This window comes from Eupeodes corollae, chromosome 3 (assembly GCF_945859685.1).
Source record: "Eupeodes corollae chromosome 3, idEupCoro1.1, whole genome shotgun sequence".
NCBI lineage: Eukaryota > Metazoa > Arthropoda > Insecta > Diptera > Syrphidae > Eupeodes > Eupeodes corollae.
The window spans coordinates 4945496-4971683 of record NC_079149.1 but is presented as its reverse complement, the minus strand read 5'-3'; the positions used below and the strand labels follow the sequence as shown (position 1 = coordinate 4971683).

Below are 26188 nucleotides of genomic sequence, written 5' to 3'. Positions count from 1 at the left end.
CACCGCCCGCCCTAAGACGAAATAGTAGAGTAAATACTTCTTATTTATTATTGGAAAAAATGTCAATTTGTACATCCTTCATCCGGTTAACGTTTTATTTTGTATTATTTATATGAATGTATCTACTTAAAGTTGTAAAGATAAATATATTTATGTATGTAGTTATTTCACCACACCCACACGGCCACCACTGTTGTTATGTGGTTATAATACACTCAGAACATATGGACAAAATAACCTCTAGTGTGTTTATAAATATTTATTTGAAGAATATTATATTGCACAATATTGATATTTTTGTCGAAATATGGAAGGTAGAGTTTGACGAATTTTAAACAGTTTTCGAAAAATTTGAATTGTTAAATAAATTTGGCCTTAAAATTTGTAGGAAACTTTTATTAATTGACAGACAAATTTAATTATTTTCAATTCTACATGAACATTTTGAACAGAAAAAAAAGTGAAAAAATTCTTTTGAAAATATTTAAATTTTAGTGCTAGTTGAACGGCTTCAAGAAAATGATAACATATGTAGTTACAAAATTTAGTAAGATGTACATTTAAGTAATTCACTAAAATAACTTTTATAAGCATTTTACTATTTTATATTAACTCTTCTTAAGTTGCAAAATCGAAGTGTGCTTACAGCATCTGTTATTTTAAAATAATAGAAGTGGAAAGGCATCCACCTTTTTAAAAACGGTTTTTCAAAAATACCGAAAAAGAAGTTTTAAGATCCTTTCTTTAAATAACGTTGTAAAATAGTTTCGACCTTTTCGCATTCGTAAAAAATGTTCGCACTTGAGATTTTAATCCTTAGTTAGTCCTTGCCCCTGCATCCCAAACCATTGGGTCAATTGACTACAAATTTCACGATTCACGATTCACGTTAGGTGTTTTCTAGTTTTATAACAATTTTTCGGTTAAAATCGAAAATTCGAATTTTCTGAAAAACGAACCGATAGATTTTTTTAAATTTCTTTATGTTTGTTCTTAATTTGGGTTCTTTCAACACAAATAAATATTTTTATATTGCTTCAGAAAGGTACTCCCATAGAACCATAAGTTTTAATTTAGTTTTTAAGTTTTCTTAAGAACTTATCAACCGATTTCAATAATTTGAAATAATAATGATTATGCGATTCTGTTTGTTTTCATGTCTGAAATTACCTCTAAATGAATAAAAAATATAATTCTTTTAATTTTAAAAATAAAACACCGTGTTTTGAATGAAAAATTGAGATTAAGAAAAACGATTCTTAAATTGGGAATATCGTTTTGAATTCTAATTTAATAGAACCGTTCCAAAAATGTAGATTTATTTTATATTTTACAAACTGTCAAAACTAAGCCTTGTTCAAATGCCTCATATTCAAAAAGTAAAAAATATTAATTTATAGTTTTTCTAGTTAGCAGGGATTAAGTTTTGAGAATAGCTAAAAATTACTACAAGTGGAAACAAAAATATTAAATTGCTTACTTCTAATTTTTCAAAAACAAGCTGTTAAATAATTAGTTGCAAATCTTTTTACTAAAGATGAAGCAAAATAAAGTGAAATTAAACTTGGAAACCAATTTAAGAAAAATTAAAACAATATTTACTGATTTCTTTGTACTATTTTTTAATCAATTTGGAAATATCAAACCAATATCAATCTTTTTGTGTTTTTAGATTTCACCTGTTTTATTTTTAAGGTTACTGTTTGATTTTGTGTTTAAACTTAAGTCGAGATTTTATTTGAAAAAGCTTATTAAATTATTTATCTACCTCGAATTCACGTTGTTTTTCTGCGTAATCATACAAACAAACTAAAACATATGCGTATTAAATAAACAATACAATTTATATTGTTTTTATTCTTTTTCATGTATGCGCTGATATTCGGAAATAAATATTAAAATTTGTGGAAATACTATTTATTCTTTACAATATTATTTAAAAAAAAAAAGAGGAAAACTCTAGGTTTTTATATACTAAATGACTTTTTATTTTACTTCCTTATCATATTTTTATCTGTATAAAAATAAAAGATAATTGAATAAGTTCAAATGATGACATGTATGAATGCATCTCTTCACGTGGAAAACGTGCGCGCTTCAAGCATTATTATATTCTATCCTTTCAACTTGTGGGTAGAAGGTACAAATTCTTAAATACCAAAAAATAAACTGATTTCCGTATGTATCATACGAAAAACATACCATCAGTTTAGAAAACAAAATATATTTAAAAAAAATAAAGTTCAATAAAAACACAAAACAACATATCTACACTTTTTTGAAGTTTTTTAGAATTTTATTTGCTTAAAACTCAATATTTCTGATGTAGGATAGAATAAAAATCACGTTGAGTACGGCACATGGTATTATCATTAATTCTTATTCCAGTTATTTAGAATAGAATATTGTCATATGGTGGTGCATAAGTTTATGAATAAATAACCATTCTAAATCAGACACAGTTCAAATAAAAAGGAGGTTTCTATACTTAGAAGTTTTTTATAATTTGATTGCTTTCAAAAGTTTCAAATAATTTTATTTTTAATTTAAAAAAAAGTGAAACTAAACAATTTAATGACATAATATTATTTAATTTATTCAATTTTTCTGTTTTGGGATGTATTTTTTTGCTATTTCAATTTTGAGAATTTTGAACCCAATAATAGTAAATAATCTAACATTAAGAAGTCTGTAGAGAAACTAGTGCCTTAACACTCTTAACTATTCCTGAGTAAGAGTAATTTCACGAATGGAGAGGAACTACAGTTCTTATGCCGAATCCAAATTTTTAATTTGAGAAAGGAATTTTCATTACTTTAAATACCTTACAAGAGGAAGTACCCGTGAACAAAACTCAGGTAGGCACAGGCAGGGATTGAGCTCCACACCTCTAGCATGAAAATCCTACATAGTACGGGTGCTTATTATGTACATATAATACATATACATACGGAACTAATTTTAACAAATAAGGTGTCAAAACAAAAACAAATTTTCCGTAGACTATGCGAATTGTATTTTATTGAATATTAATTTATAATTTGTTGAAAAAACTTTACTTTTTATTATAATAAAAATATGAAATACTCGGAAAATATTTTGTTAAGGGAAATGGTTTGTGTATTTGAATGAATCATCGAATACACACTAATTTTTGTCGGTAAGCTTGTTTAATCCCAAGACACAACTCATCCTAGGACAACTCATCCCGGAAATAAAAAATACTCGTGAACATACTTAACGAAAACAATTGTAAGTGTATTCAACTTGTTCATTTAAAGCTTTCTCCTTTGGATAGCTTTATTTTAATTTCATATTAAAAGAACCAGGATGGAAAATAAATTATCTGAAGATAAGAAAGAGGAAGAAAATATATGTATGTTTAAATTGGTTGTGTATTTAGTTAGGTTTCTAAAACGAATAAAGAACAGTTCAGTGGCGTGCTCAACTTTATGCAGATACGAGTAGATAGATTAAGACATGTTTATGATGATAATGAAGGAATGCTATTGATAGGTAGAATGTATTTCCTACAATCCAATCACATTCCTTCTTTCGTACAAGTTTTCAGCGCAAAAATGAAGTTATTACGTTCAGTTTATTTTTTTTTTTGTTAAAGTTTAAAAAAAAAAAAACAAGCCAAGAAATTCCTATTCATATGTTGCTTCCTGTGCGTTTTGGATCTTAGTTTGTAAGCAGTAGTTGTATAGGTTGTACATAATATCTATAAAGGTATTATGTGAATAAGTTGAACTAATTTAAGAATTCAAAAATTATGAATTTTGAAAATTAAAAATAATGCATTTAATATGTTAAATAATATGTTTTAAATATTTAGATCAATAATTAATTGTTTATAAATTCTAAAAATTTGCTAAAAGAAGAACGCACTTTAAGGACTTTAAGTTCATTCCCATTTTATATACAAAATTTAAGCTTAAAATATTTGTTAAGTTCAAAAATTAACTCCGTTTGAATTTATTTCAGATCAAAGTAAAACTATTTAGACAATGGAAGTTTTTAGTATAATTTCTAAATCCATTGCTAAGGATCAGAATACTATCTAAGTTTAAAATTATTTTTTAAGAATTCTAAGATAAACTTCAAAGTTTGGAGAAACTTTGGTTATCCGGACCATCCGTATAGAGTTGATTTCCGGAATATAGTCATAAATCATATGTGTATATTCTGTGCTTCACCTAAACCAAAAAACTCTATGTTTATCGAAATAATTCAGAACTCAATTGTCTCATTCATAAATATCCAAATATCAGGATATCCGATTCGATTAAACAAAGAAATAAAATCAGAACCATGAAAATCCTTAAATAAAAATTATGTATAAGCCATTTCATATTCATACGAATATTCATCTGAATTTGAATTTTATTGTATTTTGTACTCATATACGAGTATAGATATGAACGTACAAAGGTGTATTATGATATAAATAATTTATTTGATTTAAGATTTCCATCATGCTGTGAAATTTAATATGCTCTTGAATTTTCTGAATTATTATTATTATTTCAACATCAGAGGTACATACGTACGTCTTTTACATATACAATTTGAACTTCTTGAAAATCAAAACATCATCAACTGACATACGAGTATATGAACTCTTCAAAAAGAAAGTTACCGACCTCTCTTATTTAGGTACACGTCATTTACGTCACATCCAGTAAAACACTCGTTTTTTTTTTCTTCCATCATGTCAATTCAAATTAGATTTTTGTGTTTTGTGGTTTTTGTGACTTTTTCATTTGTAATCAACTTAAAACAAAAACAAAAACATCTAAGAAAATAAAAAGGAAAAAATAAAAGTTTAATTGAATGGAAAAATTACAAAAACGCACAAAACTTTTCTCTCTTTTAGAAGCAAAATAAAACTTTTTTACCTTCTCGCTCCGTTCATATGTCATTTAATCGATAAATTTATAATAATTTTATCGTAGGTAGGTTAGATACATATATCAATTTATATACCAACAAACGATGTATATCGTGATTAATAAATAATATATAAAAGTAATTCTGTGACGTGGTGTTTAGCTATACAATCTATGAAAGTATCTAGACGAGTATATGTTCTGAACCCTACCTATCTACCAGAAGAGACAAATTTCCATCAGTCCTTTCATGAACTTCCCTTCATGAGACTTTTAATTATATTGATTATATAGTTGCTTGGAAAACTATAGAAGTAGGAAAAAATCATCTAAAATCGAAAAACTATAATTGCAGAACCACATAAATTTATATAGAATGTCCTTGAAAAAAATAATAATAATAAAAAAGAAAAACAGATTAAAACTTAAGAATGTGCTTGAAAAAAACCAACCTCTATATTGGATAGAAGACACACATTTTCCGTATTAAGTCGATATTAAGCTTATAAGGCACACTTCAAAAATATCCTTTTGTCGTTGTCTCCTTCCTCGTTGCTTCGGTCGTACCCCAAAACCCTACAGCTTAAGGAAGGTGTAGGCTAGAAAAAAAATCAATTTGTTCTATTAAACTGTTAATGAAAACATCTCATGCTATTGAAGGGTTAGGCAAGCCACTCTTATGCACAAGTATGAGTATCTATAGGCATTAAGGCAGTAGTTGATTCTCGATTTATTTTGCACAATCTTAATTATGTCAACTTGAATGTTGTTAAAGGTTCAAGATATGGCTGGCTGGCTGGGTTGAGTTTAAAAAAGTTGTATTAAAGCATTAAATTTAATGTAAAACAGACAAAAATTAAATTTAAAAGGTTTTTTTTTGAAAATTCCATTTCATTACTCAAAAGTGTTTTGAAACTCGAAATGTAGAAAAAGACCATACAAATTGAACTGAGATCTTTTGTCTTGAACAAAAATCATTGAGTTTTATTCAATATTCTGTGCAAAATACATATATAATTTGAAATCAATATCTTTCCTTGTTGTTTTTTTTTTAAATTAACTAAAAATTAACAACAGTATTTTGAAATCAAACTACTTTTTCAACCAGACTAGACCAGTTGAATTACCAATTCTAGTACCATTTTCTGAAAGTTTTTTTTTTTTCCTGTTTAATACGGATTGGACTGTTTAAAGGCCATTTTCGTATGTAAGTTACAAAACTGAGCAAAAAATTAAGTTATGTTAAAGTCAATACCATAATTTATTTACGAGAAATCGAGAATCAAATTCCAAGTCTCACCAATTTTGCGTACTTTTTTTGGACATTTTGTTTATTATGAAAAAAACTGACTTTTGGTTTTGTATACAAATTTTACTGAATATCAACATTTTTGAAAAGATATTTGAGTCGAATATAAATTTTTAATAAATTTATTTCTCAAAATTTTAACAGATTTCAAAAACGTCATTCTTTGTTGCATAAAATTCAATTCTCTTGTGTTATTGCTTCGTGAGATATTTTGGGTTAACATTTCTGTCCTTTCTTCATCTTTCTGCATTATAACCTGTATACACACATTTATTTGAATTCGATATCTCTACTGGTTCTTGAGATATGGACGACGAAAAAAGCTTTCCGGACGTATGGAAGTGCGGGCACACGCACGCACAGACATCTCTTTAAAAACTTTTATTCTGACTCAAGGGACGTTGAAGCGTCAAGAAATGTCAACATTTCAATTCGACAAATCAGACCGATTACAATAACATCTTGTGGGAATTAAACAATCATAAAATATTAATAAAAAAGGGCTGATAACTTCCAATTTTTGAAAGTCAAATTTTTATTTTATGAACTTCAAGAAATATATAATTAAAAGTGTAAGCTTAAATTGTCTTTTTTTAACACATATTTCAGGAGTTAAACTAATTTTGAAATATTTTTGGTAGGACTTAAACTTATGCCAAAAATACTGTATTTTTCCTAAAAAAAAACCTACCAATTATTAAAAATAATATTTTGTTTCAAATGAATACAATGTCATTTTTTATAATTTTTATCCAATTTTTCCAATTTATATTAGTATTGTGTTTTTAGGTTTTATAAAAAGGAACTGATAATTTTTCTAAAAGTTTAACAAAATGTCAATAACAATATTTGGTATTATAAAAGAGGAATGTTTATTTTCTTGTAATAAAACTGTATCTAAAATATTCTCAAAATCTTTTAAAAATGTTTTCAAAAACATTATAATATAATAAATAAAATGATTTCAATATCGTTCTTTATTGTCAAGATAATTGGGTCAAAAATCAATTTTTACCAATTCTAAATAGAAGTATTTTTAGGTTTTATTTTTTTATAATAAAACTGTCAACCGGATTTTTCTAAAAATTTTACTAGATGTCAAAAACGCAAACGCCATTTCATTCTCCAAAAAATAATTTTTTATAAAAGTTTTTATTGAAAAACCTTTAATTTTAAAGTTTTTAAAGTTTTCAAAAATAAATTGACATTTTATTTCTGAAAACCAATAAATTTATTTATTTTTTTTCGAAAATCTTTATTTTCTTAAATTAATTACTAATGTATAAAATGTTTCAAATTTCTAGAATTATTTTTTACATGTTATTATAAAATGGTTATAAATATAGGATTTTTGAAATATTGAACTGTGCTTGAGATGTCGAATGTTGCAAAAAAAATGTTGATATTTTATTAAAAATCCAAAAGTAAGAAATTTTTTGTTAAAAAATATTATTTAGACCAACATTAGAAAACAAAACAAATTAAATGGCTTATTGCAAGAGCTTGATAATCCACATTTTTTTTCAAAAACCCCGTTTTTTAGTTAATTTTGCGGAATCGTATACCTACATATGCTTTTAATCTCATGGCTGTTTCCCGAGAGAGGTTGTTGGTATTTATTTGAGCGACTTTTTCAATCAAGATTTTTCCGTTGAATCATTTATTTATATCATGATAAGCCAAAAGTAAAAATTAATCACATCTTAAAAGTGTTTCAATAATAAGTTGAGTTTTTATTCCAAGAAACCATCGATAGCGAAGATTTTTTCTGTATGTTTCAAAAATCGTATTTTTCATGCTGGTTTCAGACCGTCATATGGTAATAAATCATTAGAAATTGCTTAAGTTTGCTCAATATTATTCTTTAAAAATGTGCCTTATAAAGTTATGCAAATAAACCTTGAAACTTAACGTTTATTAGTTCCTGAAAAATTTTTAAACCTAAATCAAAGGGGTGCTTTGCTAGAGGAATACGAAAAAATGCTTTTTTGTTGAATGAAATCAAGTTTAGAAGAAAAATTTTTGAGCAAATTTCATTTAAAAACAGTTGGATCGTTTTTGATAAAACTGCATTTTATATTTTTAGATAGGGACTACTATTATTTTTCACCTAAAAGAAATTTTAAAAAAACACCAAAAACCTTAAATACTCAAACTCTAGTTTATATATTTAAACTAAATCCATTCAATGGTTTAAACTGTAGGGCGAGGGCAGGTATAGAAAGATGAAACAGTCGAACACATTGTTTTAAACTTCTTTACTATCGTTATTTCATGTTACATTTAAATCTCGAGTTCAAAAATTTGTACGAGACGAGTGCAATGCATACTTCTATACTTGAATTTTTTGAAAGTCTCTTTTAAATATCTAGATGTTAATATCTATAAAAAACGTGTTGAAGTCGACTGCTCACGAGTTCTTGAGATTTAACTGATAAAGAACAGTTTTCCGAACCTACGAATGTAAGAATCAGAGACTTTGAAACATCAAAAAATTAGATTCAAACAAATTATTAATACTAATAATAACTAGATTTTGAAAAATGGTAAACGATCATAATTTTGACCCCACTTTTTTTTAAATATTTGTTCCCACCAAATTCAGCATTTTAATACCAAATTATAACAGTTCTTGAAATTTTGTTTAATTCGAAAAATTTCTAAACTGAAACTCATAAAACTATACAAAGTCCTTAAGATGATGTGCATCTGTCTGAAAGACATCATCAGGACAATGAACTGATAGAAGGTACATTATACAACTTTCCTTATGGATAGTCAATTAATTTAAAGCTTTAATCCATCAATTGACCATTGTTAAGCAATATCACACAAGGGAAAAGAAAACAAAAAATTGGGTAAAATACTTATTATCAATCAATTGAGGAAGTAGTAGAAGTGGATATCCTTTTTTTCCACCTGATTTGTTTTAATTCAAAATCTAATCACTTACCTGAATGAATATAAGCTCTAATATAAACATAATTATGACATTAATTTTATATGACTCTCTTCCATTTTTATAATTTTCTCTTTTCTTTTTCTTCTTAGGGTGAAACTCCTTGGAAACAGAAAACAGAGAGGACTCAATGTATCCTGCAACCAGCCAAGAACAGTAAAAGCCGTCCATAAGAAACATTACTTCTATTTTCGTTTTGTTTTGTTTTTCATCCATCATATAACCACCCACACTCTCTCCCAAAAAAAGAAGAAGATAAAGAATATTTAATTCACAAAAAGAAACATAAACAGGGCGAAAAAAAAGACACCCATAACAAAAAACAACAACAAAAATAAGAGAAAAATAATAATACAAAAAAACATCGCCTCCGTCAAGCTGTTTTATTATCCTTGTTTGTTGTTTACATCAACAATTTGTACGCAAACAACTTGAAGGAGTCTCGACATTAAAATAAAATAAAACAAAATACCAACAACAACAAAAAAGGAGCTAGTTTATTATATGTATGTTGAAGTAAACTAGCTATTTGTTCATTGGATTATAATCAATCAGGATAATGATTCCATAGATGCCATATAAACAGAAGAGTCACAGAAAGTGAGAGTAAAAGAGAAAGAGAGAGAAAAAAAGGACCCAATTATTATTTTATTTTATTTTTCTCCACTATTCACGCACGGAAATTTCTAATAAAATATTTAGTTAAAAAAAGGCTCAACAGGTGGCTGATTTAGTACTGTGGGGGACCATTAGTTTGTTCTTTTTATTTAGTTTTTTTTGTTTTGTGAGACTGTTTAATATTTGAAAAAGGATCAAACTTTCAAACGGACACTGTGCATCATCAACGGAGATATACATATACAGACAACAAACAGATATTATTTGGAATTCAATTTTCAATAAAAAAAAACATATTTTTGTGGACGAAGTCGTATAAGCAAAATTAACATACTGTTGTGTCAAGTGCAATAAAATCTACTGTCAAAATTGCGGCCATGGGTAGAAAAAAAATTCAAATTTCCCGGATCACGGATGAACGGAATAGACAGGTGAGTTTTTTGCTTTTAAAACTTTTGTTTATATTTTATTTTGTTTACAAATTAAGTTATTTTTAGAAGCTATACCTATTAATAAGATTTGTTGTTTACTTTGTAAGGACATGGCTGGAAAATGACTCCCTTGGATTAAGATATTTTGGAGAGATGCTCCTTAAAGAAATTACTTTTACAATATATACTTCGTTTTGAGTTTAAAAATGAGAACGAGTGTTTGATTTTGTACAACCTTACCATCTTATATCCTAATCATATCCTTAACGAGAAAAACAGGGAACACAAAATGTCTGCGGGAACTTTTAAAACATCTTACTGTCAGTTTAACTTTCCTTTTTAATATAATGAAGCTATATGAAGTCATTTTTTTATTACTTTTTGAAGAAAGTACAAAAGTCGTCCGACTTTAATTTAAAGAACATAATACCTTTTAAATGTTTTATTTCGTGTCTTAACTTCACTTTAAGAATGCAAGACTTAATTCTTCAATCATTATTTAGCTTTGGAAATTAAATGAAGTACAACCGTTGTCTAATTAAAATATTTGCATATCTAGAGCACTACAAAAGTGTGCTTCGTCTCTCATGACTGTTATTTCTTATCGCTATTTAAGAAATGATCTGAGGGACTACCCAACTCAAACAATTTAACCCTTATAACCGTTCTTCTATAAATAGTCTCAGATTACCCGTGAGCCCAACATTTAGGACATACTATTTACATTTAGTGCAGAGATTGTTTCTTTACTTGAACTTTACGAATGTGAAATGCTTGATTTGGTGCAGAACTAAGTTATTGAGATACTGAAAATCTAAGAGGAAATGGGCTGAATGGACATTTTCTTTCTAAATTTAACCGTATTTTCTAATTCCTCTCGCTATTCTAAGCGTTTATAAGGGTATTTTAACAACATAAAAAGTAGTATTCTAAATATTTCCAAAGTCCATTGAAAACTAGGTTCTAATGACTTCTATTATCGACCATTCCTCTGCACGAGTAATGTTGTCAGTGTTAGAGGGAACTTACAGTCTTAAGCAGAATCCGAACGGCTTAATTCAGAAAACACTTTTTCTGACAAGATTTACTCTTGAAGGATTTGTAAATTCCTCGCAAGAGGTGAAGGCAGGGTTTGAACTAAAAACCTGGACAGTCCAACGCGCTAACCATCACGTCATGGGAACTAAATTTCCAAAGTCTATTTCATAAAAGTAATTTGTTTAAGTAAAGGTTGCAGCTTTGAACGATAATGAAGTGGCCTAAGAACTTAAATTATTGAAAGAATTTAAAACATAACTCTTGTTGTACACCCTTGGTTGCCATTTTCCATTGAAAAGATGTTTTTTTTTATTTTTAAAATAAAATTTGTGACTTCAAATATTTTTTGTGGTCGGAACAGTTAAATTTGAATTCTTATTCCGATAAACTAAGAATGATCATTTAAAGTTTAATTCTATGCTGTTGTTTTTAAGCCGTTCGATATAATTTCCAAAATTTTAGGCTAGAAATTGTCGCTTTCGAAAACTATATTTGTTGTACCAACCTAAATTTTGAAACCCATTTTCTTAGTAAAAAAAATAAGCAGTGAGCATCCAAGTTCTCAAAAAATTGGTAAATTCAAAAAGTTCTGTGCAGTAATAACCCCGAACTCGATGAACCCCAATTTTGTAGGTCAAATAGTTTTTTGTTGTTCAATATTACGTTAAAATAAGATCCAAAGAAAAAAAAATTAAAAAAAATATTTCTTTTAGTTTGTGCAACAATTATCCTTTATTTTTTTACAACTGCTGAGATTAAAAGACTTTAATTCCGCCACAGAGATTCCACCAAAGAAAAGAACATTCAAAATTGCTTTATTTTTCATTTTTTTTCTCTAAATACTTTTGCAGACGAAATTGAAACGAGTTTTAAAGTTTTAAAAAGTAAAAAGAGAAAATAAGTTTTAAATTTGTTTGCATTAAAAATTAAATTTGTGAAATTCTTAGAATTGGTCATTTATAGATAAATCAAAACCTTTTTAACACTCTCAAACCTTTTTTCTTCCATGATATATTAATTTTTTTTCACTCGTTCTCACTTTTGTCACAGAAAGTGATTTTCAAATGCCCAAATTACAAGCTCTTATTTATATTTAAAAAGGACTATTTCCTTGGATTCCTTTATTCACAGACAAAATTTATATTAATTTAGGATAAGATGAATTTGTAAACCTAACACCTACGTTCATCTCACCCATTCAACCTTATAATAAAATCATTGATTTAAGATCAAGAGTATCTTGAAAATACAATTACTTAAAGGTATTTCATTATTACCTTCAATATAAGTTATTTGATCCTTAAACCTGACCTACAAGAGTATGAGATTAAAATATTATGTTTTGAACATACATATAATAAAGTAGGCAATTTAACCTTTTTTTTTTTCCTTGGTCCTTTTTTATTCTTTGTGTGTCATAAGTGTTTATTTCTCAACTTGATATAAAGTTTTTTTGAAATATTAAGTCACAAACTTCTTCCTAAATAATAGAACATCATTGGGATGTTTTATATATGATGCGGCGGCATCAACTTTCCCAACAATATTTCCATTGACTCCTATTTCTCTCTGTCAAATCGAAAGTTGACTCTACTATGTCATTCTTAAGAATACAAAAAACAAGGACTTCCCTTAAAGAAGTAAATTTGTATACATACATATATACAAATAAAAAAACAAACAACTTGTGCAAAAAAAAAGAGTCCATTTGATTTCATTAGCCCAACACTAAGTGAGCATATTGTATAGGGCTCACAAATGATACCTCAATCTATCTACTTCCCTTCTTTCTATAACAATACCCTCCCTCCCTACCTACCTTTACCATCTCTATTGAATATTATTACAACAATGTCGGTTAGGTGTGCGTTGTCGAGTCGGTCGTACGTTTTGTCGTTGCTATTCTCCCTTCATTGAAAAGCACTCTTGCAATTGAAAGGATTAAATTACAGTGCACTCTTTCTCCTGTTGTATTCAATTGAGTGTTTCACAATTCCTTCATCATCGTCCTTGCTATCAATTGAAATACTAAAAAATAAAAAGAAAACTTATCAAAAAAAAAAAACATCTCGGCACGTTGCAATTCAATTGTTTGATATTACTTTTAATTGAGAAAGTTTTTGCACTTGCTTTGCTTGCTCGCCGGCTCATTCTACCGCCTCCACCGCCCCCATTTCTCGCTTAGTTCTAACTTCGAAAGATACTCGTACTTTCAATTTTCTAATGAATTTGAGTGCTACTCATGGCGCATGGATGCACTTGTATAGTATGAGATGAAGCGTTACAAATAAATAAATGAATAAATTATGTTCACTGTGGCGTATACCTTATTTTTTTCTCAAATAAATTGATTTTTTTCACAAAAATATTGAACTAAGTTCTTTAATAAACATAACTCAAAATTTTTGTAAGTAAATAGATAATGCGTTAAAAGTACAAAAATAAATGTTGTTCACTATGGCGTATACGCAACCTTTTAAGTACATTGAATTGTAGGTGTATTACCTGATTGTGCTCTTTATTTCCTGTAACACCTTAAAACGCTTTAACTTCATGAGTTAATTATATACCATAGGTTGCAATAAAAGGAGAAAAGTTTAATGTCATCAAAACCTGAAAGTCAAACGCATAACGTCTCCAACTGAAATCGTCAAAAAATGTGAACTCTTCCGATTTCATAAATTAGACATTTTAAATATTACTTAAAAAACTACGTTTCTACGAATTCAATGATAAGTTGTATAATTGAATCTTATATACAATTTTCTTTAGTTATCCGAACTAATTAAATACAAATCCGAATTACCCAGAAACGAACTTAAACTCCAGACTATAACAAATACGGATGTTCAATGTTATGGGGCGGACAACATAAAATGGCAGATTGGTTTCGCATTCACATTCACTCTAGGAAATAAATTTCATCTTGTGATTGTTTTTTTGTTGTTTGTTTAAAAATCACTATTATTTTTGAATAACCATTATAAATGTCATTAAAAGTAAAACTTTTTAATTAGGATAAATAATAATATAATTTTTATTTTTACACATTTCCTGTTTGACTTTTATTTTTTTACTAATTTTGTGTTTCTGTTTTTTATTTCAGGTGACATTTAACAAACGTAAATTTGGTGTGATGAAGAAGGCATACGAACTGTCAGTGCTGTGTGATTGTGAAATTGCATTGATTATCTTTTCGTCCAGCAATAAATTATATCAATATGCCAGTACGGATATGGATAAAGTGTTGCTGAAATACACCGAATATAATGAACCACATGAATCGCTGACAAATAAAAATATAATAGAGGTACATTATGTTGAGCGGCAATGTGTTGGCAATGAAAATATAAAAAAATATTAACGCATTATTTTAATTTAATTTAAAAAAAAAAAAGTTTTTTGTATTTTGTTTATTTTTTTTAATTTATGAGTTTTTAATCTTCTTTTTAGTTTTGTGTTATTATTAGTTTTATTAGTTTGTTTATTTTTGGTTTTTTTTTAAGAGAATGTGTTTCTGTTTATATATATCTTAACGAATCATAGTAAAGTCTTTAAAAACCAATTTTACATATTTATTTTCTTGGATTTGAATTAAAAATTTAAGGATATCATAGCTTATTTAAAGGTACACTTAAGAAACTTTAAGCCTCTGTAAAGCTTAAAAGAAAACCATAGGGCGTATGCAGCAGATTCAGATTATTGGTTTCTAGATCAATAACAATTTATTCGCTGCACATATTTAAAATCAAAAATTAATTCTATCACATGGAAAGTGAAAAGATCGAAAAATGATTACACTCAAAATGAATTGCATTCCCATTTATTTGTCGAAGTGCTAAACTTTTTTGAAACGTTGAGGTTAAGCTTTTTTATTTATCTTTTTTTTCATAATACTCAAAAAGGCCACTCTTCGTCCCCATCTAATCGATTGCACTTATACATCATTTTTTATAAGAACACAGAATCGTTGATAAATTATCAGCTCAAGAAATATCTAAAAGAAAGAATTTGAAGAACCACAAAAAACATGGTTCATATTAACCAGAGTTCTAATTTCGCAGAAATGTATGATCTCATGGTCTATCTCCCGAAGAAGAACCAATCTATACATCCTTGTAAAGAAAGTAAGATTATTGGCTTTCTAATCAGGAATAAGTGCCTGCAATTTCGAAGAATCCCTCCTTCTTTTTTTCCTTGGTTTTGAATCAGGTAAAACCATTAAAAATATACAATGCTGGTGTGCCGCAGGGTTCTAACCTGTCTCTGACACTTTTTCTCATTTTATAATAGATCGCTTGGTTGAAACTCCTAAACCACTAAAATGCTTTGGTTGTACTCTCAGCTTTTTATATTCATAGATAGATTCAAAACCCTGCTCTTATAAAAGTCGCCTTGAATATTTCATAAGCACCATGCCTTCACTCTATTATAGTCTGTCATTAATAATCTTGCTCAAAAACACAATAAAAATAATGCATTTAGCTAATTCCATGTTAAACACTTGTCTCTAATGTCTGTTTTTTAAAACCAAGAATTGTGAATAATTGTTTCTATAAATCCACTATTTTTTTTTATTGCAGAGTTAATTCCTCTTTTGTTATCAAATTCTCTTTGAATTTCTGTTAAATGAATTAAATATATCAAAAGACTGTGGTTCTTAAAATCTTTTCATCTCAGCATAAACTCGGCCTTGGAATTTAGAATGAAAATTTTAAAATTTGAATAAATTTATAAATTGTTGTACCTATTCTATTGTTGTTTTTCATTTGAAATGTTAAATGTAAATTGTTACATAGTTTGGATACAATGTTGTATTCGTAGCTAAATGTTAATATTCCCTACATTGTTTACAAAATTTTGCATAACAACAACCCTAATTGAAATATGGAACACAACTCATTCAAAACCTTTAAGCTTGACGTCTTTTCCTTTGTTTGAAATAATTGAATTACAAATTACAAAACAGAAACACATTCTTACAACTGCAACTAATTTAAAGCTTTTAATCATTAATTTTAAGAATTTTTCGTTTTATTATAATTTTTTGTTGATTTTTGTTTTTTTTTTTGGAAATAATAAAATAAACCGTGAATTTTCAAAGCCTCACATTGTTGCTTCTAAGTATTTGAAAAAACCTATACCTACCAACCAATACGGTTTTGGTTACCAATTTTTTTTTTTTTTTGCTGTTCTGATTGAAAAACTAACGCTTTTCAAAAGACGAGCGTAAAGCATACGTGTAAACGCCATAAGTTATATTTAGAAAACCTTTGCCATTACGTAGTGAGTTCTGTCCACTGACACTTACAGGTGCTAATAAAGAAGGAAAATAAGAATGGAGTCATGTCCCCAGATTCACCGGAACAAGAAACCGACTACACTCTGACACCACGGACCGAAGCCAAATACAACAAAATCGAGGAGGACTTTCAAATGGTGATGCAGCGCACCCAAATGTCTGGCGGAGCCCGAAATATGACAAATCCAAATTATACGCTACCAGTTTCGATGCCTGTTGGAGATGGTTATGGAGGAGCAATGCTGCAGGCCAGCCCACAAATGTCGCACACAAATATCAGCCCAAGACCATCGAGTTCGGAAACGGATTCAGGTGGGATGTCATTAATAAGTTAGTTTGCTTTCTATCTCATCATTGTTTATATGTTTTTTGTTTTTATTTTTATTCATAATTCATTATTCATTCCAAGAAAAATATTTATTTTTTTATGTGAGAGTATCTTTTTTCATTTTATTGGGATTTATGTAATTGTTACATATATTTTATTTAATTTGTGTTGTATATCCCTCACATAAAAAAAACATAGAGTTACGAACTTATATTTAAAAAGAAGAGAAGCTCTTAAATGCTAAAGCTTTTACAAACAATATGTATATAATTATAAACTCCACAGTATATCCATCTGCATCAATGCTGGAGATGTCCAATGGTTATCCTCATTCGCATTCACCACTTGGTGGATCCCCAAGTCCGGGGCCAAGTCCTGGCATAGGTGGGCAAAGTAATAATAAATGTAAGCATGGTAGTTTTGATACCATTCCATTCCCGTTTCAAATTTCCCTCCTCTGCAAAACTAAAATAAAACAAATTTAAACTAAAACTGCAAACAATTTTTAATAAACCTTCCTAGAATTTAACATTTTAGACAAAAATAATAATAATAATTTATCATCTTCTAAAGCTTCTAAAAGTAGATTTTGAAATTTTAATGTTTTTACGATTAGCAATTTACTAGAACATTCTTTTGATACTAATTCATTATTAAACTTTTTGGAAAGTGCATGGATTTAAAAACATTTTGAATAAAAAAGTAATTTGATAGTTAAATTGTTTTTTTCCTTTTTAAAAAGGTTTGAAATTCACATATCCGTTTACTAAAAGTCAAAACAAATTTCATATTTGACCTGATGAGTTTCGAAGAAACAAAAACACTGCTTTTGTGTTTTTATTTTTTTTTTGCAATGAAGCAACAAGTTCTTCGTTTCAGTTTTTCATAAATAATTGAATATAATTATAGCATTTTAGGAAAATAATTATTTATTTATGTACATGCATTTATTTATATCAATATTAAATTGAAAACAACAAAAAAAGGTAATATGAAGACATTAAGAATATAATACAAAGGCATTAGTCTATTTATACTCTAGGGTATTAGTTTAGAGCCATTTTGCATGATACATTTAATTATTGCCTGTAAATTTATTTTGTTAGGTTTTTCTCATCACTTGCATATAAATGTTTCATCTAGATTTAAGCTTAACTTGATATCAGATAATTTTTTCCCTCAGCTCCTGAAACTCTCTTTTAAAATTTGTATGTGAAAACCTTTTTTTAAGATATGTGGAAGTAGACACTAATTTTAAGATTTGAATCCTTGTTTTGTTATTTTCAAATGTAAAAGTATTGAAACAAGGTCTTTTAAACAATTTCTTCTAAAGCCTGTAACCATTTGGAGATATTTAGTTTACAGTTAAAGTTTTTTAGATTTCGGAAAATTCTCTAACTGGGCAGAATTTCTAACCGAGACGTCAGATATGGTTTTTTCTGTAAATCATAGAAAAATTGAATCGCAAAATTATAATCTTACCGTTTTTGACATTAGAAAATTTTGTTAAGATATGTTGGCTCTATTTTTTAGAATACGAAAACCTCTGAGAAATTCGAAATATAAATTGGACAATTAATTATTAAACCGGGTCCAAAACATTCCCTATTAAAACATTTCTACCAATTGTCTTAGAATTCTGTATGACAATATTGCCTTCATTAGCAGCCATTGTAAAACGACGTTAGACATTGTAAGATGTAACAGTATCGGGATATCTTATTTTGAGTTTTAAGTGTAAACGAAGTTCTAATCCAAAAAAGCTGGACTATCAAAGAAGTAATCGAAGGCTAGAATATTTTGGCAAAACAGCTTATCCTGCGTATTATAGAATTTAAATTTAACTGAAAATTGATTTCGAATTTTAATTTTTTACGGTGAAAGAATAAAAAAAAAGACGTTAGTTAATAAAGCATTTGAAGAAGTTTTATATACAATCAATTAGGAAATCAAATTCAATCTACTACAAACAAACTGGTAAACAATCTTATTATATTTCCAACTCATACAACAAGGTATTTAAAAATTCCCTTATCCAAGTTTTTCTTTTTAGCCAATTACTCCTATTTTAGACACCTGAAAATTGCTTCATTCTCATAGACAATAAATCTTCTAAATGGACTGAAAAACTAATTTCAAAATATGCCAACTGTATGAACAGGCAATTTTAATTGAAAGGTATTAGGTTATTGTCGAGTATTGTCAAAAAGGTGGGGTTGAAACAGTATTTCAAGATTCCTTATGAACAACATATTGTAGTACAAAAAGTGAGCCATTTTGACATTATTGAAATGATTTTTTTTATCCAGCCTATTTATACAATTTTGAAATACAGATTTCTATACATCATAAGTAATTTCAACCTACAGTACTTTTGTACAGCTAAAAAATAGGTCATTGGATCAAAGTACTGTTTTTTATAAAAAACAGAAGAAGTTTTCCAGTCGTTTCTGTAAGTGTCTGGCAGCTCTATTCGGAATAAACATATTTGTTTGAAATTGACTATCACATTCTTTTGTGACAGCTTTTTAGGTATCAATCAACTAACACCTTGCGCAGATTAAATTCGATTGATTTGACTGTCAACAATCAACTATCACCTTAGCTGATTTTATCCCTGTATCCTACAAATTATGAATTTTTTAAATATCTGTACAATATATATTAATTTGATAATTAGACACTGTGTGGTCCTTCGAGCAGATTTGCAGATTTCCCATGTTCGGGACAGACAACAGACTATCTGCTGGGCAGAGACAGAAGCTCGTGTAAGCATTAACGAGTCAGGGTTGCGGGTTCATGAGGGGCTGGATAAGTTCCTCCTCTAGAATGACAGACAATGAGACACATTTAGGAACTGAAATATTCGTACATTGTATTGTATTTGTTCCAGACATTGATTTAATGCTTTTTTTAAACCAATACAAATTTTGAATCAGACTTCAATAAAATGTCATTGATAAATACTATAAAACATTGCATTTCTTAAACTAGTTTTTTTTTGTTAAAATTAAATATTTCAATATGCTCAAATGGGCTGAGACAAAATCGTGTTGATAAGGAAACACTTTTTACATTACTAAAACGATTTTTGTTTTAAGACTTTTTATGGCATTTTTATATACAGAATTTTGACCATACCGATTTTTATTAATTCAGAAGTTTGAAATTCAATGTTCTAATTGTATAGTGTCTTGCAATACAGAATTTAAGAAACTAGCATTGGAAGACAGAGTATTATACAATATCACATACAAATTTTGATTATTCAGAGTTCTGAAGAAAGGGTATCTATTGACGTACTTCAATTGTCAAATCACTGACTTTACCAATATACTACCAACAAATTTCGGTCTAAATATAACTTGCAATATTATGGAATGTTTTTCCATGTAACAATATTGATTGACACGTCATTGGCAGCAATTGTAAGACCACTTTTGACATTTTAATATATAAGAATACTTCTTATCTTAAAAAAAAAGCTGAGCTAAGCTTTCCAACTCATACAACAAGGAACTCATTTTAAATCTAAGTTATTATTGTTTCCGATACAAAATTCAATGCAAAGAATAAATATTCTCTTTAACATTTCTTGTGAAGTTTTAAAAACGTACGTATGTACCAAATTTAAATATGATTTCTATAAAATAGGATTATTAAAAAATTTCTTTTCAAAACGTCTGCCTTAAGACTCGGTTTACAGAAAATAAGACCTTGATTTCTTCTATTTAATTACTTAATCAACAACTGATATCGGAAATACATACATTCAAATCAGCGCAACTTCTGTTAGAATTAACAAAAATTTGACCAACATTTATCACCCTTAAGTAATCAATGCACTTATGCCTCTTCATCAAAGGAATTAGTGAATTTATCTAGTATTAAGTAAAAGCACAATAACCCTAAATCAACTTAAAACTTTTTAAGTCTTTAGTTAAGTCTTCAAAATGAAACTGAATATCATCTCCCACTACAATATGTTTTTAAATTCGTGTTCATTTTGCATGCAGTTCAGTAGTTTTATGGATTGATTTTTTGAAATTACTTAATTACAAAATGTTTAATTATAGTACCATTCCGATATTCCTAATATGTATACATAGCTGCGTACTAAACATTTTATTTGCTCATCTACTTGTATAATCCTGATTGCTATATAATTTCACTCCCCATATTAATTCCCGACTTTATACTCCATTAACATTAATTATTATTCTATATTTTTTTATAACTGCATGCTTTTTTTGGAAGGGATGGCTAACCCCCATCTCATCCACCCTCTGAATTAAAAATAAAATTAAATTTGTGTGTGTTTTTTGTTTGTAGCATCTCATCACATATCACATAAACAACAATCACCGGGTGGACAAAATGGCCGAGCTTCCAATTTACGTGTAGTCATACCAACGCCAACAATTGCTTCAAATATGTCAGCTCAAGACGATATCGGCTATTCAGACGTGAGTTCTCAATCTCAATCACAATCCCAACAACAGTTCCAATCAGACACATTAAAAAATACATTTCTCATACACCATCAGCAACGGCATAATCAGACATCACTCAATACGCCGGTGGTAACCTTACAAACTCCAATCCCAGCCCTTACTAGTTATTCGTTTCCACAAGATTTTTCAATGAGTTCCTCGGACGTGATGAGTCTGTCATCGTGGACCACCCATCAGGGCTTAGTACAACACACTAGGTAAAGTTTTTAACATGATTATATTTAATAGAGCACATTCAATTGAATCAATTTTATTAATTCAATTTTTTGTTTGGATGTTGGAGCAGTTTACCACATTTAGCTGTATCGAATAGTACCCCACCACCCGCCACATCACCGATATCAATTAAGGTGAAATCCGAACCAGTGTCACCGCCCAGAGATTTATCTTCGGGCCAGAGTGGAGGTCATTCATCCAGTCAGCACCAGCAGCATCAGCAGCAGCATTCTAGTTCACACCTGGGGCAGTCGTCGAGCGGTGCCATCTCCATAACAACCATGAATACCGCAGCAGTGATAGCTGGAGGAGGCGGTGGAGGCGGAGGCGGCGGCGGCGGTGGCTCCAATTCTAACAGCAGTGGTGGTCACAACTCCTCGGCGACAAATTTAAGTGTTCTAAGTCATCAACAGCAGCATCTGGTCATGTCAACGTCCAGACCATCATCCACGGGTCATCTCACCCCGACACCAGGTAAATATTTTTTGAATTTTTATTGAATTTAGTTTTTTTGCTTTATTGTTTTGATTTAGTTTAACGGCTGAGTTGTTTTTATTTTTGTTTTTTTTTTTAGTTTGCTGTGCAATTAATTGGATTTTTAAAATTAATTTTTTGATTCTCTGAAAAATTTATTTTTTTTTTCTTTGCTGTTTTTTAATATAATTTTGTTTTTCTAATAATTTTCAGTGGCATGAAATAATTTGAAATTGTACTCGCATTTATTTTGGTTGTTTTTTTGTTCAGAATAAAACAAATGTACTAAAATTTGTTTATGCCTTAGATTTTGAGAAACATGCGTTTTAGGATTAGGAAATATGCTGTCTGTCTGTTGCTTTAGCTACAATTAAAACTTTGAAAACTTTTTTCAATGTTATAATCTTTTAAAACATCGGGGATTTTTCAAGCAATTATTTTTTAAAGTAATTCGTTTATAACTATACCTGCAGAAATTATTTTGAAAACGGTGAAGTCGTTTTATATATGAATGTTTGAAGTTTTCTATATTTTTAGTTCTATCTGTCAATTAGGTATTACCTAATTAATAACAGTAAAAGCAATAAATGCTAGAAATATAGTAGATAGCAATGAGCTGCCAAATACTAAATACCTTTCAATGGGTAATTTCTACTGCAAAAAATATCAGCGATAATCAAATCTCTCCATAAAAACTTTTTACATTTTTAAATGGCGTCTGAAAATTACCTTTCTGGCAATATTGTCACACAAAATTTTGAGTTCACACGATTGTAACACACTTGATGTAATTTGTTTTATGACAAATCAGAAATTCTGACGGATTCTACTCAGTAAGAGAATAAACATACTTATAAGTAATTTGTTATAAAAGGGTCTTCACATTAAAAAATATGGTTTGACGGACGGAACTAAATAAACTTTCAGACATCACTTTATTTTTAAATGATAACCCATGCGGATTTGCTCCGAATACCAATGAAATTTAAAAAAATAAAGTAATGTCCTTATGGCTTAAACAGTAATAAAATGACAGAAGTCGATATATCCTTCTTTTTGTCTCAAAAAATGTATTTAAAAGAACTAAGATATCAGTGATGCAAGATAACGATTTTGTGGGTTTTATTGTTCGAAATATTGGCTGCAATGACTACGCGCAGTTGTATTAGGAATAGATACATAGTCCAGAGCTGTGCTACATATAACCTTTATTAAATTGTCTTCCTTTAAGCCACAGTGTTATTTAAATTCACTGCAAGAAAAAAGATGCACATCAGTTTTGGCCTTTAGTTTGTATTTTCCACGTCTGCAGAAAAATAAAGTATTCCAAAAAGTTTTTTTTTTTCTTTTACAAGAGTAGGCCTCAAATTTTGTTTTTGCGGTAAAAAAAATCAGCTTTAGATTTGACAAGTATGCGTTCATATTCTCAAATATGCTTGTCAGACCAGCAAATCATCAAAACATTTTGATTTTCATCCACAATATTTGTAAAACCGTTTTATAAAAAGTTCACTGCTTTCAATTTAAGACAGTCAAATCAAACTTTCCCTGAAGTGTACATGGCACATATAATGCATTTACTGTGCATTTTTAATCCTGCCTGTGGCTGGTTCAAACTGAATCTAAATTTCTGATCACTTTTTTAAGTCAACATTGCTATCATCAATTCAAATACATATACAGATGCAATCTTCTTTGCACAAAAGACATATCGGTAACATCATTCAATTTTCTTCGAAAATTATTTGACATTTACGGAGATCAAGTTATCATTGTTCATAATTGGCCAGTTTATGTTTCTAAGAACTCAAAAATGACTGTATTTATCATTTTTGATGTCAAAACTCTAAAAGTAGATTTTTCATGATTCGATTTCTCAAGTATTCTACATCACTCAGTTAAAGAAAGAAGAATGAAAAGTCAAATCCTTCTCTGTCAATGTGGCTAAGAAAATTCTAAGGAGTCTTAGATATACATAGGATATTTGTTTAATTTTCCAAAAATTTGACTTCTTCATATGTAGTTTTACAAAACATACAGTAAAACCCCAGTAGATATCTATAAGAAAACTTTTTAATATGTAGATTGTAGGTTTATTTAAGAATAGCTCTTTTCTTCCCCTATTTATAAATTAAAATAATTTAAGGACAAATTATTAGTTTTTAGTTAAAAACCAAACTACTAAAAAAATCCTCCCCATATTTTTTCGTTAAATGTTAATAAATAAGTAAAAGACAAACAACACAACCAGAACACAAAAAAAAACCCTTCTCCAAAATTCTTTTAGTAATAAAACAAAAATAATAAAAAAAAACGAACAACAAAACATATAAAAACATAGAAATAAATTAACATTGTAAAACAAATTTGTTTTTATTTTCTAATACTTAGTTCTAGATGGCTATTGTCGCTCCCAACTGGGTCCTAGTTCTAGATTTTGGAATTTTGCCGGTAAATTGGCTAACAATTTTTTTATTTAATTTTAATTTAATTAATTTTTTAGTTATATACATATATACCTATATACTGCTACATATATATTTTATATACATAATTTTCATGTATTTACATATTTTTTTTGTTTTCTATATATACCTTTATACTTCGTGTTAGTTCCAATTTAAAAAAAAATCATATTTTCATTGTAATCTGATGAAGAGTAAAAATGTATTTATTGACAAAATTCCTACATAAACAATATAGACAAAATATCAAAAACCAAAAAATCGAAATAAATTTAAAGCAATTTTTTCAACAAAAAAATTCAAAATTATTTAAACAAAATTCCAAAAACGACAGAAAACTAAATGATTATTTATATTTTTGATCTTTTGACTAACATTATTTAAAAACTTTATTTTTTTGTATTAATTTCTCTAATTTTTGTTTAACTTAGTGCTAAATATTATACATATATTTTTTAAAACTAAAACTAACCCATATTTACCATCATCTAAGTTAATTTAATTTTAATAAAAATAACCTTCCTCTTAGTGTGTTCTTCCTGCAAATAATATAATTTTTGTATACATAGATTTTCTGCGTATTGTTTCTGTTGTGTAATTTAAATTTTATCTATACTAAAATAAAAAAAAAAACTTAACTTTATTTATTTTTTGAAGCTTCCTGCAACCAATAATAATAATAATAATAAAAAATAAAATGTAATAAAAGTGGCAACAAAATTTGGTCGTAATAAAACAAAAAAGTGTGTGCGTGTTTTGCTTGAGATTTGAAAATATAAAAAGAAAACCACAGAAATGAGTCACATTTTTGTGATATCCCAATTCAAACTTTTTAAAAATTCAGTTCAAATCAAACTAATACTTTAACAGATTTTCTAATCTTCACCACAGGTTCTGTGACTCCGACGAATGCTCCGTCGCCAGATCTGCGTATGAGCAGCCAACTCTCTGACTACGATTCCCCCAATCAACCCCACAAACGACCACGCATCTCCGAGGGATGGTCAACATAGCCGTCAACTAGATTCGGCAGCAGTGGCAATGGCAGTGGCAGTAATAGCAATAGCAGCCAACAGCAACAGCAGCAACAGCAACAGCAGCATCAGCAGCAACAAGCTGCTGCTCTAAATTCAGCACTGCAAGGAAATTTCTCAAGCTACTCTAATCAATACCACGGATTGAGTCCATATCAAGCCCAGATTATGCTGCCGCATAAGCGATCCCATTCGGAAGCAAACAATTACTCAAACCACATTCACCAGCAGCAGCAGCAGCAACTACAGCAGCAACAACAACAACAACACCTCCTCCATAACCACCAACATCAGCAGCAGCAGCAACAACAACAACAACAACAGCAACATCTGCAGCAGCATCACAATGGGAGTAATCATAGTTCTACCACGCCCACCAGCAACGGTGTGATTGTTTCAAAATAGCATAGAATTACAACAAAACAAAAGTCATATTTTTAATTAAATAAGCAAAAAGAAAAAACTTTTTCATATAAATTTAAATATTTTGTACACCTCTTACAAAAACAAATAAATCCACATTAAAAATAGATAAATAAAAAACAATGTTAAAGTTAAAAACATATATATTTAAAAAAAAAACAAAAAAAAATGTATATTTTGACATT

The 26188-nt window shown here is 28.6% G+C and overlaps 1 protein-coding gene across 21 annotated transcripts in view; it reads left to right on the top strand.

Moving 5' to 3' along the window:
- Window positions 1-25577, top strand: part of LOC129951679 (myocyte-specific enhancer factor 2) — a 200042-nt gene extending 174465 nt beyond the window's left edge. For 5 of the 21 annotated variants that reach the window (XM_056063942.1, XM_056063944.1, XM_056063945.1 and 2 more), the window contains 8 exons: window positions 9253-10209; window positions 14354-14557; window positions 16561-16879; window positions 17163-17282; window positions 21210-21588; window positions 21678-22081; window positions 24473-24532; window positions 25438-25577. In XM_056063942.1, the coding sequence (XP_055919917.1) occupies window positions 10156-10209; window positions 14354-14557; window positions 16561-16879; window positions 17163-17282; window positions 21210-21588; window positions 21678-22081; window positions 24473-24532; window positions 25438-25559 (1662 nt within the window). In that variant the 5' untranslated portion in view covers window positions 9253-10155 and the 3' untranslated portion in view covers window positions 25560-25577. Of the gene's footprint in view, window positions 1-9252; window positions 10210-14353; window positions 14558-16560; window positions 16880-17162; window positions 17283-21209; window positions 21589-21677; window positions 22082-24472; window positions 24533-25416 lie in introns of all 21 variants that reach the window. The other 16 variants (XM_056063954.1, XM_056063955.1, XM_056063957.1 and 13 more) reach the window with 16 other exon arrangements.
- Window positions 25578-26188: the final 611 nt, after the last annotated feature.